The 17,321-nt window shown below is 38.4% G+C and overlaps 1 protein-coding gene across 4 annotated transcripts in view; it reads left to right on the forward strand.

The window, feature by feature from the left end:
• The window catches only part of TOX3 (TOX high mobility group box family member 3), a 101,909-nt gene that overhangs the window by 66,811 nt on the left and 17,777 nt on the right, over nucleotides 1-17,321 (forward strand). For 2 of the 4 annotated variants that reach the window (XM_073307646.2, XM_073307644.2), the window contains exons 2-3: nucleotides 8,864-8,929; nucleotides 12,888-13,139. In XM_073307646.2, coding sequence (XP_073163747.1) covers nucleotides 8,864-8,929; nucleotides 12,888-13,139 — 318 coding nt within the window. Of the gene's footprint in view, nucleotides 1-8,863; nucleotides 8,930-12,884; nucleotides 13,140-17,321 lie in introns of all 4 variants that reach the window. The other 2 variants (XM_073307645.2, XM_073307643.2) reach the window with 1 other exon arrangement.

Here is a 17,321-nt window from a genome sequence, read left to right on the forward strand (position 1 = left end):
ACAGACCGTTTATTGTCTATGCTGTCCCACTTTCTGCATGGCTCCCCACCAGCTAGCTAGATTTAGCAATCTCCATTAATTTAATTTGGCATTTCATTCAATCAGACAGGCTGTGAACATGATGATTTTTATTTTTTTTAAAATAACACAATGCTCATTCTTAATTGATGTCCTTATCAGACATTGTATTTGCCAGAGCTGTAATTATTGGTCAGGCAGCAAAATCAAATCTGCCCAAATGCAGTGAAGATGTTCTCTAGTGGAATTATGAAGATACAGTACTTAGACCTGCAAAGTAATTTAGTTCTGGTCTGTAATTACATCTTTTGGGATCATTATCTTTTTTTTATTATTATTATTATTCATAAAGATGGTATAGACTCTCAGGAATTAATTTGCCAAAATGAAGATAGAGCTGAGATCTCTGCCATAATAATAATTATATATAATATCTACTTCCACAAACATACATATATTTGTGCAAGTAGATATTTTTCTACATGGAATGAATATATATAATGGTCATATTTAGTAGATACAATAATTATAATGTATCTACTTGCACAAATATACATATTCTTGTGCAAGTAGAGAAATATATATAATTTAATTAATGGCCACATTTTAAAAATATGGCTTCTAACTTTATTTTAGAGATTGCCATTTTATAGGAGCAATGAAATGAGAGCACAAACGATAGAATGTGGATGTCTGTCTACCTAAAATGCAATACAATATTTGGCCCTAAATATTTATTTTTGATATTTATTTACTAATAATTATGAAGGCACAGGTGGTTGCATTAGTTAAATATGAGTTCTATTTTCACCTAAATAAGGGATTCAGCATATCTGTTTGGTAAGAGAAGTATGGCATATCCTCCTCAAACTTACAGTACTTTGAGTACAGAATTATAAACTTTTCTTCAAGTGGCATAAATACGTTTTTTTCCCAATTCACGATATGTTCTGTTAGTATGGTACCAGTGGGCCCATTCATTGTCTTGACATACTGTGATGTGGTTTTTGGGGGTTTTTTTGGTTTTTTTTTTGTTTTTTACTGTGGTATGATTTCAGTACATCTTTGCCGCCTATTCTTATTGCCAGATTTTGTTTTGTTCTTGGTTGGAACAAAAGCTTCTCCTTTTGTTCCTTGTGTTTGCCTGGTTAGTCTATACTAACAAGAGGAGTTTGATTGGGAATATATAATAGATTTGCTTGGTGAGTCAGGTTTCACAGTTGAGGGTAAAAGTACTATGACTATAAAAATTGTTGTTTGTGTTCGATAGAAGACGTTTGGGCAACATTTTCAAAGGCGCCTGAGTAGTATAGTGGCTGAAATTTATTGAAAGTCCATTGGACTTAGACTCTTAAGTCACCTGAAAGCACTCTGATGCAGACATAGCGGCAAAATGAGGACAGACACATGCGTGGAATTAAGTGGCAGGTTGCAACTTTTATTAAACTTTAACACGGGAGGGGCACTACCTGCCCATCACTCACACTCTCCTCTACCAAGCATTTAGTTGGTTCCCATGCCAGGGTTACAGGGATCATGACCAGAAAATCCATAACTTGGGATAGGCTCTCCTCAGCCTATGCTCCAGGACTCATCTGTCTCTGAGCCCTAGTACCCTCCCCCCTGGCCAGGGGAACAGGGGGTGCAGAAGGATGGGGATCTCAGCCCGCGAGGGTCACAAGTCTAATCTCAGCCTGCGAAGGCCACAAGGTCTCACCCTATCCCATGAGCCCAAGGCCTATCACCAAAATCCCAGATCTTTTATCAGTTTTATCATCAGAACTGTTCATTTTATCCTCTTAACTGCCCTGGAAACTGGCTGCAAGTTGCAATGAATAAACAACTCAACCCAAGTACCTGTGTTAGGCACTAAACGTGTTCCTACCTAACCTGCTGTGGTTTGAAGATGCTGTGAGGAAGGCAAAAAACTCCTTGTCCTCTGCCAATTGGCCCATGGGAGAACAAATTCTTTCCTGATCCCCCAAAGGGTTGAATGTCTAGACCTGCAGCATCTGTCAACTGGATTTCAATTCCTGGTTTGGGGTGATTAGTGTGAGGCCACTGGAACAGAACTGAAAGAGGCTCCATGTGGCCCCTGCTTCATGTTAAATCCTGGGAGCTGTGATATGCTGGCCAATCAACACCCTCCCTCCCAGCTGGCCGATGGGTGCCGGAGACTTTCAGGGTGGAAGAGCAAGTGTCTCCCTCCCTTGCTGCTGGGACTGTTCCCTTTCTCCGCAAGTTCCACTGAGGCAGGTGGGTGGCATTTTGAAAATTTTACCCATTTGTCTATCTTCAAGTTACTTACTGTATTTCTCTATCTGCTTCTTTCTAGTGTGAATACTAGGGATGAGTTATCTCAAGACTAAATGTTCATTTTTATTCACTAATTTTCAAACAGATTTATACTAGGGTTTTGGTAGTTAAAAGGATGGTGATGTGTACAGTTCGGTTATTTAAGAATTGCTACGTATTATGGGTAAAATCATTGACCTTAGTGGGACCAAGATTTCATCCTACGTATCTAAACTCTCCCATCTCACTCATAGTTAATGTTCTGAAAATCATGGGATATTTTAGAGCAAATTATTCTCCACCATATTTTTAATACTTTCAGATTTGAGGCTTATGGGTACAGCTGTGAAAATATGGTCACGTTTTTAGAACAGGGTATAATATAAAGTTGATTATGTACTGTCGCTTATATTTTACTTTCTGGAAATGTGTTTTGCCTCATCACTGCTACAGAAGAATAACACACTCTATAGCCCAAAATTTAATTTTTTGAGGAGGCTATGTTGGAGAGGAAGCCAGACTCTATGAACCTTTCACCTGTGATGTGTTCCTGACAGTATTGCCTCAGCTCCTGGTTTCATATGAATTCATGAGAATTTCAACTTTCATTTACCCAAAAAAAAAAAAAAAGTTTCTAGCACTCCTGGTTGCAGGGAACAGATTGAAAACCCTAAAGGCAAGTCTACCATAAAGGTTCAAAAACCAGAATACAAATAATCAGAATCTAAATTATTGTTATAAAATCTTGTGATTTTTAAGCTAACATCATGGTGTTTTGGGAGCTGATTCATGATTTGTGGGTATCTAAGGTTGGCAATACTGCAAGTTAAAGGTATAAGGGTTAAAAAGAAGGGGAAGGGTTGCACAATATTTAAAACCTAAGTCTGCTCCTTGGGTTGATTTGACTTTGTCCATTAGGACAAGCATGCAGGGTGGGAAAGAAACTTTAACCTAGTGATACTCAGACTTCAGTGGTTCAGGAGCCAAATTAGCGATCCACATCACCCAAAAGAGCCACAGTGGTGTGACTTAATTGTTTCACTTATTATAGCTTTCTTTCTTTCTTATTCTGACCCAGTATTATTTTTTCAACTACAGTAGTATAGTAAAAGCATCCTGACTGGTTAATAACTTAGATTGCTTAATAATTAAATCACACAGTGTTTTGATATCATTTGCTGTGAAGAGCTGCAGGAGACGCATTACAGAGCCACTTGCCGCTACTGAGCCTCAGTCTGAGTATCACCGCTTTAACCTAATATAGGAAAAATGTTTTTAAAAACTGCAATCTGTAGTGAGATTAGACATTTCAGTTCAAGCATTGTAATTGAAAGTATGTAATTGAGAAGACCAGCAATGGTGGTTTACTGGACTACAGAATGGCAATTACTTGGCTGCTTTGGATTGGCACTAAGAATGAGCTACAAGAGATTTCTTGCCATTCCCCAAAGTGAAAACAAACATACACCCCCCAATTAACCTTATGAGAGAGAGAAAAGGATGAAATCCTGCCCCCACTGAAGTCCAAGGCTATTTCACCCCAAGGACTGTTGTAATTTTAAAGACATAGGACCAAATAATGTAATTAGTTTTAATGCAAAGCTCCCACTCACTTGAATGGGCATTGCTTGGGCCCTAGCAAATTCACGGCCATGAAAAATGCCTCTCGGACCGTGAAATCTGGTCCTTTGTGTGTTTTTTACCCTATACTATACAGATTTCACAGGAGAGACCAGCGTTTCTCAAACTGGGAATCTTGACCCAAAAGGGAGTTGCAGGGGGGAGGTTGGAAGGTTATTTTAGGGGCGTCGCAGAATTGCCAGCCTTACTTCTGAGCTGCCTTCAGAGCTGAGTGGCTGGAGCGTGGCGGCTGCTGACTGAGGACCCAGCTCTGTAGGCAGTAGCGCAGAAGTAAAGATGGCAATACCATACCAGGCCATCCTTACTTCTGCACTGCTGTTGGTGGTAGCTCTGCCTTCAGAGTTGGGCTCCCAGCCAGCAGCCGCCGCTCTCCAGCTGCCCGGCTCTGAAGGCAGTCACCGCCAGCAATAGCACAGAAGTAAGGGTAGCAGTATTGCACCCCCCCACACACACACAGACACACACAATAACCTTGCCACCTCCCCCCAACTCCTTTTTGGGTCAGGACCCTTACAATTAGAACAACGTGAAATTTCAAATGTAGATAGCTGAAATAATGACATTTATGATTTTTTACATCGTATGACCGTGAAATTGACCTAAATGGCCTGTGAATTTGAGAGGGTCCTAGGCATTGCACATGCAGAATGAATGAATGAGATGATCTACAGTTTGTTCAAAATATCTTACCTGCTTTTCTTATTTCAATGCATTGCAGAACATGAGGGTGCATATACAGTTTCTTTTGCTCCATCAAAATATGGTGTGCATATATAAAAGCGAGACCGGGTGCAAATCTTAGTCAGTATTGGAACTGGACTTTGTGCAGTTCTTGAAATCAAACAAGCATGAGCCAATGGCTGAACACAGGACAGGCAGACAGTAAAACTTGTTCTGTTTTCAGTTGGGCCGCAGACTTGCTTTGTGACCTGGGAAAGTCACTTATGGTTCCTCTGTTTCTGAATAACTGGGGATAACGCTGCATGTTCCTCCGGAAACTTTTATTCATTATTAGTTGTATAGTGCGTTGAGATTTTCAGGTGAAAGACGCCATATAGTACAAAGTATTACTGACTATTATTACTAAAAAAAGAAAAGGAGTACTTGTGGCACCTGGTAGTCTCTAAGGTGCCACAAGTACTCCTTTTCTTTTTGCGGATTTAGACTAACACGGCTGCTGCTCTGAAACCTATTATTACTAAGTAATTTTTAGAACAACACATAGGCCAACTCAAACAGTAAGGTATCAGGGCTAGATCCAGCAGCTGGATCCACCTTAATGCCCTAGTCAGTGAAATCAGTGAGGCGTCACAAGGGTTGCGCTCATGTGAATTAAATTGCAGGATCTAGCCCTCCTTTTGCACCCCTGTTCTCAAGTATGTGGATTACTGGTATATGTCAGTCTAGGCAAGTGAGTTCCCAGAAAATAAATGGAGATAGGTGTTGACTCATTTCACACAACAGGTTTGATTTGTCTGCCTATTCTAAATGAAATATTTTACTAAAATAGAATAGAACTCCTTGTTCTATTTAGAATGATTTATAACTGTTCCCAGATGATCATAAAGTGTTTCTAAATTAAAAGCCATTAATTATAGCCTTATATAGATACAAAAGATATGCAAGAAGTGCTTTGTAATTCCAGCTCTGCACTTCAGGTGAGAGCTTTTAAAATTACTTGGACCATTGGAGCCACCTGCTTGACTAACTGCTGAGGGCCCTGTGTTTCAGTACTCATCAGTGCATTGCGGTGTTAACATTGTTACTGATTTTTCTCATTTCTCCAGGGCAAATACTAATTAATGGATACAATTCACAGCTGATTAGCTGTAGTTTCTTCAGTAATTACATTCGCATACTAACTGTTCAGAAGAGGATTTCTAACCCAGTTCTTATTTCACTCTAAGCTTAATTTGTTTTTTGAATTGTTTAGGTCCTTAAGATAATAACCATTTTATTTTCCTGTGTCATTTGTGGTTACTATTAGATAATAAGTAAGTTTAATCTTTAAAATGCTCACTGATAAAACATAGTTTGTCTTAATGGATTTCTAATTCACAGACAAAGACCTACAATTAAATAATGTTGAAGTTGTGATACACGTTGGCAGCACAGATACTGCATTGTCTGAGGCTAGTTTCTGGAGTTCTTATAGAAAATGGGAGCTGCCATTCGCAATAACAGTAGCAAGTTAAAAATGTAGTTGCAGCCTTCACTTTGACTTCCCTTGTTTTCTCATTTTGTTCCATTGTCTTAACGACAGACAGACATAATTTTCAATCTGTGAATCGCATAAAATTGAGAAAAAAACAGTTGGCATTCAGATCTGCCTCAGCCTATGTTGTACTTAAGTATATGAAGACCAAGAAAACACATCATTCTATTTTTTTTTTAAAGGTGTATATAGCCAAAACCAGGCCTGTTGTGAGCAGGTCCAACCTCAGGAAAGATATGCTCATTTATATAGTAGGGTTGAATTTGGCTCTGCCCAGTAGATAGTGATAAAATCACTCTCATGTACATGACTGTATTTAGATATTATTTTAATAAGTGATTTGTTTTGGTACTGTAGAAAAGAACAGCTCCTTTGGAGCCATTATAGTTTTTCATGTAAATCCTTCTTAGTTCTCGACTCACTGACATGAGAAATCTATCATGTCAGTCTCACTGCTGTGCATGAGTACTAAGTCTGTATGCTAAAAATCCACACAAGATCTTGGCCGGAAAAAATTCCGGTTAATATGCAATGGCTGACTCTAAAAACTAAGCCCCTAGGTGAATTTTATATTGACATCATCTTTAGCTATGTAGTTAGTTGTAGTTATGACACAGTATATGTATGCCATAAACACCAGTTTTACTTAGACTATATCCTAGATACGATTTGTGTATCGCTTCATATTTTGGTGTGGAGATTTTACTCTCTAATTTTGTAAGTTGCAGTTGATCTCTTGCTTTCCTTCTCCAGTTCTTCCCTTCTACAGTTCCTCCAGTTCTGTCTTCTACCCTGTTTCTAAAGTCTATCTCCAAGGGCGGGATCCAAAGGCCAGTGAAGTCAGTGGAAAGATATTCATTTTACTACAGTGGACTTTGATCAGATCCCAGTTCCCTTTACCCATCTTCCTTTTCTTCCCTTCTCCCAGTGCTGCTGGGAGTTTGGGGAAAGGTTCTTGTGTCTTTCAGGGAAATTAACCCTTTCAAGAAAAGACCCAGTTTTCTTCCCCCAATCCCATTCTCTGATGCTGCAGGTATGAGGGGCAAGGTCTGAAACCTCTTCATCACCAAGACCTCCAGGCAGTAAGTTGGACAAAGTACTGAGTGAGGGTGGAGGATATCCCTTTTCATTATGGATTCATCCCACTCTGGCAGCATTTTTGGATTATCTCATTTGGAGCAGACAATTGTGGGGGTGGCTGTGAAAATGAATATTTCCCCATCCTCACAAACTCATTGTAGAGCTCTGTAGTATCAAAAATGTCTATTTTTTAAAAAATCACTTCAAGTAAAATGCACTCAAGACTTTGCAAGACAAGGAAAAGACCCAAGGAAAGATTTATATTTGAGTTATAAAACTCAGAAAATAGGAGGTCAGGATAGAAATGCTGATGCAACCTTAACTCTCATGGTGTGAGAAGGTCATTTTAATGACAGTGTATAAAAAATTAATGTGTTCAGAGATTTCAGCAATCCCTTTTTTCACTCTTGCCCAAAATGCTATGTTAGGTATTAAATATTAGTTTACAACAACACTAATGAACGTAGATAACATACACAAATGTGGCGTAGGGACTCTTTCCTTTTTTGCTACCCTTTATTATATTTTTTTCACTATGCCTCATAGTAAATAGAACCTTAGAAACACAAAGGAGGTTTGAAACCCATAGCTGCTTGTTTCAGCTGACAACACAAACACACCAATGGTATTTGTTCTTGAAAAGCAAAGCTTATGAAATGCCTGTGTGTGTATAAAGATAGTTACCAGTCTACCTATTTTCCTACAAACATCTGACTGCTGCCATTTAAGAGAGCCGTGCATGTAAATCACCAGTTAGCCACATCCTCTTTTCCATACTGGTCCCTAAAAAGAAGAAATATTTCTCTGATAGTCAACTGATGTTCATGATTCAGAGTTTGAAGGAAGGAAACTTGGGGGAGAGAAGCTCCATGAGGATACCCTTTGATTGTTCACATGTGTGGGAGGAAGAGGCCCTCAGTGGAATGGGCCACAGAGTTCACCACAAACCTGGCAGATCCCCAGCACAATTTCCCTATCCCTGCCCCCATTGGCTCCCTGGCAGTGTGACTCCACTAGAATGAGAACTGTGCAAAAGATTTCAAATTTTTGAATGGGTGGGAGGAGATGATGGAGACGTAAAAAAAAAAATCTTGCAGACTTCCTTCATTCTCCCTCCCCTCTTTCCTTTTTTAAATAGGCTCTAATTGAAACCCTGCTACTGGGGACTCCCCTAGCATTGGTTCCCCTCAGGACCTCCTGGGTGATGGGTGGGCCTTTGCAGAAACATAATAGAGTCTGGGGATGAATTATCTGTTTCTGAGAATGGACCTGTGACATGCTTGGTTGATAGAGGTGATTGTGCTGCAGAGTCAGCTGACCCCACCTTCCTCATGAGAAGGGGCAGATTCCAGGCACAGAGTGGACCCTTTCTGTGCAGAACTGGGGGACACAAATGATCCATACTAATTCAAGCAGCAATATAATAATCAAAATCTCCAGCTTGGTTGTGACTATAGCAGCTCCAAAAGAGCTTGTGCAGATTTACATCTTATCTTTTTTTCAGAAGGAGTTCTTTTCTCGGTAGTTGATGGGATAAAGAATATATTTTGACTGTATAGTCATAAAGGTTTATCATGGCATATATTAAAAGCCAAATATCTATTTTTCTTTCAGTTTGGAAACAATAACAACTACATGAACATGACGGAGGCAAATAATGCATTTCTTACTGCAAATGAGGTAGATGTTTTTCTTTTTATCTGTGTTCATATTCCGCTGTTTGCTTTGATAATTTAACAGACTTTCAACAGATGAAGAGTGAAGTGCTGAATTTGTATGTGTTTTATGGAGCACAAAATAAAGACTTTAATGAGAAAGAAAATAACCTGACAGCTCTCCATTACTACTCAATTTAGCTGTCCATAAGGCTGTTACTTACATAGCATGTCAATAGAAACAAATCTGCTTTGTGTATGAAAAAAATTATAAACAGAAGGAAACAAATAAAAGGCACAGTAGGTGTAGATTTTGAAAGCAAGCCTAGTAGAAGTCATTAGTAGCTAATATGCTAATTTCACTCATAGATACAAACATTTTAATTTGGGTTCTTAACACTCACATAAGTTAGAAAACAAAACAACTTAGTTGGCTGCAGTGTTTGTGTTGTGGGAACGAGGAACAGACTTTCAGCCAAGTTTTAGACATGGGCTTGGGAACAAGCCTTGGGTCTGAATTGATGGAGGCTGACAGATCATTGAGGTGATACGTTTGGCTGCTAGCTTGTAGGAGTGGGGCTAGTGAAGGGCTGTGTGCACCAACCACCATGTTTTTGCAGTTGTTTTTAGACCACAATCTTCTGTCAACCAGTTGTTTAGACTATCATTGCAGTAGTATTGACATCAGCTCTAGATGGAGCTGCCTTTTGGGTATAGCTGGAAAATAACAGCTATTGTTCCAATGAGGGTGGAAAGATAAAAAGGGCAAGATGTATTGCCTAAAAACCTATGGGCATGCATGTGTAATGTAGGAATATGGAGACAGAGGCAGAAACTGGTAGTAAGTAATATTTAATATGTACATAAGGTGTACATCATAAATCTCCCAAGGGTAAGGAAAGGTTAGAAAAATTGAGCAGCCTTGACCTTATTCATTGAAGGTGACAATTCTGTCATGACTGTGCTCGTTAGAGCCAAACAGAAAGTGGTATGGAACTCAGTGGCAAAGAAGGTGTTACAATAAAGTTGAAGGTTCAAATTAAGAGTAGTATTTAATGAATCATTTTTACAATGGCCACCATCTCTTTTTATCCAACAACACTGCTTAGGTAAGGGAATATTGTTTGGCACTGGCTCCAGGGTTGTTTGTGATAATGAACACAAACCCCATCTGTAATGACAACATGATGTTTCATTCTGTAGAATTTTTTTCCTACATTTGAATCAAACATTGATGAAAGCTCTGCTGCCAGCAGCTGTTCAGAGACAATTTAATTCCAGCTGTGATAATTCACCGTGTCAGACATTGGCTGTTATATGTTGATACAACAGTTCTCCAGATTTGCATTTTTATCAAAAGGAACAAATGTTTTGAACATTTCAGTACAGATGGCATTTAACCATGCACACACTTCTTAAAAATATATATATATATATATAAGAAATAAATATTTGAAAAGTTAATAACTTAAAAAATACGATTTGGTAAGATAACCCCCAGAAATGTTATATTATCTTGGTTATAACAGCACCTTTCTGCAATATCAAATCACATACCTCTTTTTACAATCTGAATAGCCCAGTGATTTGGATTAAGACTACATCACTACAATACTTTTTTTTTCTTTTAGATTACATCTATTTTATCCTCATTCTTGGATCATTTAGAGATATTTTTAATGTATACTTATTTCAAGCTATTATATTGTGAGAATTAGTTTTATGTAAGTACTCATCAGTTTACTCATGATTCTCTCTGTACTTGTAAATTATACAAATGTTGCATTATTATATGGTTGCATTATATATTTATACAGTTGTAATGGATTTATCCCTTTAGATGGGGAAACAAAATCCCATTCTCATAATTATTTCTACCTCATAAATATGACACTTAAAACAGAGTTTCAGAGCTAGTCTAATGATACTGATTTCACTGCTTAGAGAAAGAATAAGAATATGATTAAGTGTTAATATTTGCATTATAGTGTGAGCCTAACTTGGCAATTACTGCATTCAGTGTGTGTTTGGTTATTCAGTTTTTACATTTAAATGAGCGCAGCTTATTCATTAGGATTTTGCATATGGACACCGCCGTGCTAGAAAACCATTTTATTCCCGTAAATAATGCCCTACAGAGAGAACAGTGTAAGCACTAGTACACCTTCACATTTAGAATCCTCACTTCTGCTTTGTTTTCTGTCTCTGTGTCATGATGATTACCATGACCCATTTTTAAAGCACCTTAAATATTTATTGAAATAATATTTCAAGTGTTAATTACAGTGGTAATGAAAACAGCCAAATGCCACATATCAAGAATGAGTGTTTATCCGTATTGTTAATGTGATATGTTAGATTTCATTAAGCAGTAATGGGGTAGCAAATGAGTCACAAATTACAGTTGCATCTGTTACTAGACCACATTAGTGCCAAAATAACTGCAAATGCAGCCATAGGGTTATGTTCATTAGCCAACCACTTCTCATGGCCAATCCATCCTTTGTGTTTGTGAACTCAGCGCTCCACACTAAGAAAATGTATGCCTTTTGTAACATGGCAATGAAAGTCAAATGTCTCCCTAATTCAGGACCAGCTTTCAAATCTGGAATTAAGTTGCGATATTCTGCATCAAGCGAGACTGCTAGAGTCTCAGCAGACTCTCTCACTATGCTCCTGCAGACTGTAGCAGTCTGGGACCTCATCATTTCTGGTGAGAGACCAATAATGACAGCTGACAGGTTCTGTATGCAAGCAAAGGTTTTACTTGTGTTTCAGTTTCCATCTTCTCTCAAGCGGTTATTAATTTATATCATCATTAACAGTCTGAAGGATGACAATTTACAGCACTTAATGAGATCTTTCACTGAACATATCATTTTAAAATTAACGGGAATTAAGACACTCTTTCAAACAATATAAATAATACATGAAACAATTTTTGTCCCTCTCAACTAGAATTTTGAACTAATACAAACAAATAAATCCCAGGGCAGTGCTGCACATCCAAAACAAGACAGAGTGCCTATTTTAGGCTTGCCAACTGCTGAGTTTGATTGAGATAGTCCTGATTTGGGTATATGTGAAATGGCCTAATTTCAAGTATTAGATTTCTATTATTAAGAAGCAGTGGACCTGAAGTAATATACAGAAATTCATTTAACTCACAAGAAGGAAATCTGAATAAGCTTAGTTCATTTTTTTTTTTCAAATAAAAGTCATCAATGCAGAGGCCAGATCCAGACTGTAGTTGAATAAAGATTATCTTAGACACACACATACACATACAAACCCTGACGATAACTGGCAGTATATATTCTGCTCCAGGCATCTTAACAGGTGTTTACTTAATAAAAAAACCCACTGTTCAAACATGCTGGCTTGCTTCAGAAAACACTGGAAGCTACTATACTCACTATTGCTATTGTATACATTTCTGTGGTCCAATAATAACCCTTATGAAAAGGGGTCCATTGTACTTCATAGGTGGAGTAGAAAAGAAATAAAAAACTGAATTATAATATTTCATGTTTGTTAGTTGTAAAAAGGAAACAAAAGATGTGCCATGTTCAGTACTGGATTAATGGAGTGTATGTGCTGCAAAATTGTCAGTATTTTATGAAGCATGAGAATAATGTAAGCTGTTGATGCTATTTCAAAAACATATAAATAAAGTGGCAATTTGTTATACAGCCCAAATCCAGTGTGGCTGATGTTCAATCTAACAACAAAGACAGATGTTGCTAATTAAGTACGCATTAAAAACTGTTAATGCTGATACTCCATTAAATCCATATGATAATGAGACTTAAATCTTTAATCAGACTTATCCACAAAGCCCTATGTATATGAAACTTATAAAATTTATTTACAGAGTTTTCATTTGAGAGCTAAATAATACAGAATTCGTTTGGTTTGCAAATCCAAAAATGAATATTTAGAATGGTGCACTCTAATGTGTTTGCTTTTCTTTTCCTTAGCAGACATTCCATACTCCAAGCCTCGGAGATGAAGAGTTTGAGATCCCACCAATTACGCCCCCTCCTGAGTCAGACCCCACGCTGGGAATGGCAGATATACTGTTGCCCTTTCAGGGTCTAAGCGACCAGCTGCCTGGACAAGGAAATGAATTTACACCCCAGTTTCCTCCACAGAGCTTGGATCTCCCTTCTATTACAATATCACGAAATCTTGTGGAGCAAGATGGTGTAATCCATAGCAATGGATTGCATATGGTAGGCATGGTCCTTTGTATCTTTCAGTTAATTAATAGCACCTGTCAAAACATAGAAATGCAGATTTTTTTAATATATAAAAATACCTATTTTTATTGACCTCTCAAAATATCCGTCTGATCTAGTGGAACGGTAGTCACCCTTAAACATTTGCCAGTATTAAATAGATAATATTACCTGCGTATCTGCAGCACTTTACATATGATAGGGAGTACTACAACTAATGGAATAGCATTACAGCGGACCCTCGCTAGAGCGTGCATCGCTAGAGCGCGGATGCGCATACAGTGCGGTTGTGGCGATGGCTCCCAAATTTCAATATTTAAATTGGGATCCATGGTAACGTGGTCCCCCTGTTAACGCGGTACCGCACCTGGATCCCGAACCCCGCATTTTAGCAAGGGTTCGGTGTATTTGCTTCTCTATGGCAACTGGAAAATGTTGGTAGATTCAGGAATGTGGGCTTTGTTGTTAATAAACCATGTATTGTTGAGCTGCATATGAATGGATTTCTCTATTTTACAATAAAGGAACCAGCCTGGTAATACTGTTAACGTAAGAATTTGCATTCTGGGACTGGATTTAGAAACCCATGTCCATGGGCCAGATTCTACCACTGCATGCACTCAGGACTGCTGAGGAAGTTCATGAGAGCTATATCCACACTTTTGAGGGCAGAATTTGTTCTATAGAATTGAAAGAACTGCTCTTCCCCTGTAAAACTTCCTCCTGTCTTAGGTAAGTTAGTTACCAAGGAATTATTTGGCTGTATTTTGAGTGGAAGGTAAGGGACTGCCTTGACAGTACCAGGGATGGTTTGCTAGCATAATACAGAGAATGTTTCTTCATTTCCTTTCCTTTCCTTTTTGAACCAATCTATCAACAGTAAAGGAAATATTTTACTATACTATGTATGTATAATTCCATGCAGTTATTCTAAGAACCCTGCATTTCATCTTTTTAAATTAATAACTTGTTTGTTTTCAGTATTTTGATTATGCTTGGAAATACAGGATAAGATTGTCCTTTGAGGATCCTCGCAAACAGGGGCTCTCTGCTTGTCCATGCCCCTGGGAGTGGTGGTAGGCTGAGGCAAGGCATCATCTATGCCCTTGTCCTCTGGAAAGCCTGGCATGGGGTGCAAGGTAGAGATCTGACTGTGGGGAAGGGTTCGGCCAGCATGATAGGTACACCTTTAACCCCACCAATCAGAATCTACTAAAAATTTAGTAAAACCTTAAGATATATTAACTTTTCTACAGAGCCTTTTCATACTGTGCAACTCCCACTTTAGTGGGAAGTCTGTTGGGATAGCAGTGGGTTGAGGAGTCTCTGGCCAGGATGACTCTGACCATATGGCTGGGAAAGTTGTGGGGGGAACTTTCGGAAGACACAGTTCCTCAGACAGACTGCCATGATGTCAAGTAGATCTGCATGTGTCTTGCAGGGTCCATGTATTTTATTGCCCACAGTGTTTGCTCATTCCAGTGTGCAGAGATTCAAATCTCACTTCTTGATCTGCTGGGAACTCTACAAAAGGGAACCTAGTTTTTTCTCCTACGGGTCCCATTTTTTGAGTGTTTTTGGGGTGAGGCTATCAGATCCACAGTTATTTCCAATCTCAGTGGTAAATTTACTGTACTTAGCATTTTAAACTCCTTGGCTACAGTTTGAATTAGTCTCTGTATTTCATAATAAAGAATGGCTATATGTACAGGTAGACAGATATGTTATACAACTAATAGTTATTCAGATTGGCAGTTTTCTAGGAGCTTCTTCTTAGCGTGGTGAAATTAAAATGCAAGTTTACTAGTGGTCTAGAAGAAAGCAAGTCACATTGTCAGTTTACAGTTTTATACACATGGTCTTATTTTTTAAAATGAAACACTCCAGATAAGGTAAAAGCATGGAAAGATTAGATTTCTACCAAGATGCAGTAATTTAAAAAATTACAAATACATGTGCAGCAAATGTTTCTTTGGATTTCTCCATTCTAGCTGAAAGCCCATTACAGCTTGCTGGCTTCATTGCAAACTTGAATGTTCCCATTAAGGTCATGATAAATAGCTAACACTAAAAATAAATAAATAAAAGAATCTCACTGCTGAGCAGGCAGAAAGTCAAAATAATTCCATGGCCAGGAGTCATAACTTTCAGAATACGATCCCTCTACTCTGATCTCATCCTGCCTGGGATTTGTGTATGTTTTGAGCACACGGAGTGATTAAACCAGAGGAAAAAAGTTTAATAAAGTCTCAGGCTTTGGAGTAGAAGTAGGGAATTATGTGCCAAAGAAGTAGGGAATCCTGAACTGTTGTGATTTGTATGGGTATACAGTTCACACACCACAACCAGTTCAGGCACAAATAATAGAATGTTTTTGACCACATCCTGCATACTTCTCCTTGGTGTTACCAGTTGGATTGTGTGAACAAAGTGACCAGGATACGGCTTTTAATTTTGCATTTTTCATATTTTGTGATTCCCCACAAATAATGGTGTTGGATGGTCCCCTTCAGATCTGCTTATGGAAGAGACCCTCTGATTTGGATCACTTCTTCTCCACTGACCCTCCCACCTCCACTAGGTTAGCTACGCTTCTGCAGAATCATGTCCTTCCTTTTCCAGGGCCCACTCTGGGGGAAGGAGTAGACACTGGGGGCTAGATTGTGTGCCCATTGAATTTGACACCATAGCTCCCATTGATTCATTGGTGCAGGACTAGTTCCTGGTGGGCCAGGAGGCAGCCTCGGCAAGCACACACCTCATCCTCCCACCAGCCCCTCTGAGATTTTCTGAGGAGACCGTTAACCCAAACCCCACCCCCCGCAATTCAGGTGGTGCTGGGGAAGCTGTAGCTGTGGGAATCCCTGTTAGCACAGCTTTAATGGAGCTGCCTTACTAGGTAGCTGATGAAGCGGTGCGGGTAGGTCCCGTGGCCCAAGACCAGGGAGGAACTTTGCAGGGGGATTCGTGTCTTGATTTCCTCCCCAGGACTGTTCCCTCTGGGTTTTACTGTGGGAGAGGCAGCCTACGTTTTTAAGTGATGACATTTTTTCCTCCCCTTTCTTCTTAAATCAAACTCTTCCCCTGCCCACAAACACTGGATAGCTTAAGGGTCTTTAAAAAATAAAAAAGGGTCATCGTGCAGGTTTCCCAAAACTCCTTTATCTCTATCTACTATTCAGATACATTCCCAGTGGATCATCTTCATTCTGAAAATAGATAATGAAAACAGTATATCATATTTTATATTGAAAATGGGCACTTTATTCAACTGGTAAATATTTATTAATAATATTAGAATTCATCTTTAAATTAGACATTTCATGAATTACCTTGCCTGGGAGCTATAAAAACTTTATTACAGCAATAAAAAAATGTAAAGGAGGCATTTTGACTATGAAATTTCATTTCGTGGTCAATTGAATTTACTATATCTGAAAGAACTAAAGATGGGGGCCATAAAATAATTATGATATTCATATACACTTACAGAACAATGCTCTTATGCAGTGATTTTGGGTAGTCTTATTTTAATGCTTAATTGTTATGGCTAATTACAAAAGGAGAGAGTTTATAGATACTGAAAAACAAGCAGTAGTTTCCTTTGCTGAATATGAACGGTTAAAATAATTTGAGATGAACCACATCAAGTTCATTGGTCATTTTCTGAATTATTAGAGAGCTTACTGTAAGTGATAGTTATTTTAGCTTGATATAGCCTTACCTTGTTGCAAAGTCCAGTAGAATTTCACCTTGAAGAAATGTCATGAGATTTTAAATCAGAAATTTTGAAAAAAATAAAATGTTTGGACAGAATTATGATTAATACAGTGTGTCTTTGGCTTTGTTCTATGTACTACCTGACATGTTCACCTATAAACTTGAATGCAGAATCGCTGGAGGCATAGTTAAAAATAGGTTATGTCAAGGTTCTCCTATGTCTCCCTGAGGGTACAGAGTTGGCTAGCTACATCATAATACTTCTTCAAGCTCCTCAGATACTCCCCATAGGAGGACCAGAAAAATAATAAATAATACTTTACATTATATTCTTGATTTATTATGACTTATATTCTTCAGTTCATGCAAAGTGCAATCAAGATGTTTATTACCAGAATAGTTATTAAAAGATTGTATTGATGGATTAACAATTGGTCATGCTATTAAGAAGAAGAT

This window comes from Lepidochelys kempii, chromosome 12, assembly GCF_965140285.1.
Source record: "Lepidochelys kempii isolate rLepKem1 chromosome 12, rLepKem1.hap1, whole genome shotgun sequence".
In the NCBI taxonomy this organism is placed as follows: domain Eukaryota; kingdom Metazoa; phylum Chordata; order Testudines; family Cheloniidae; genus Lepidochelys; species Lepidochelys kempii.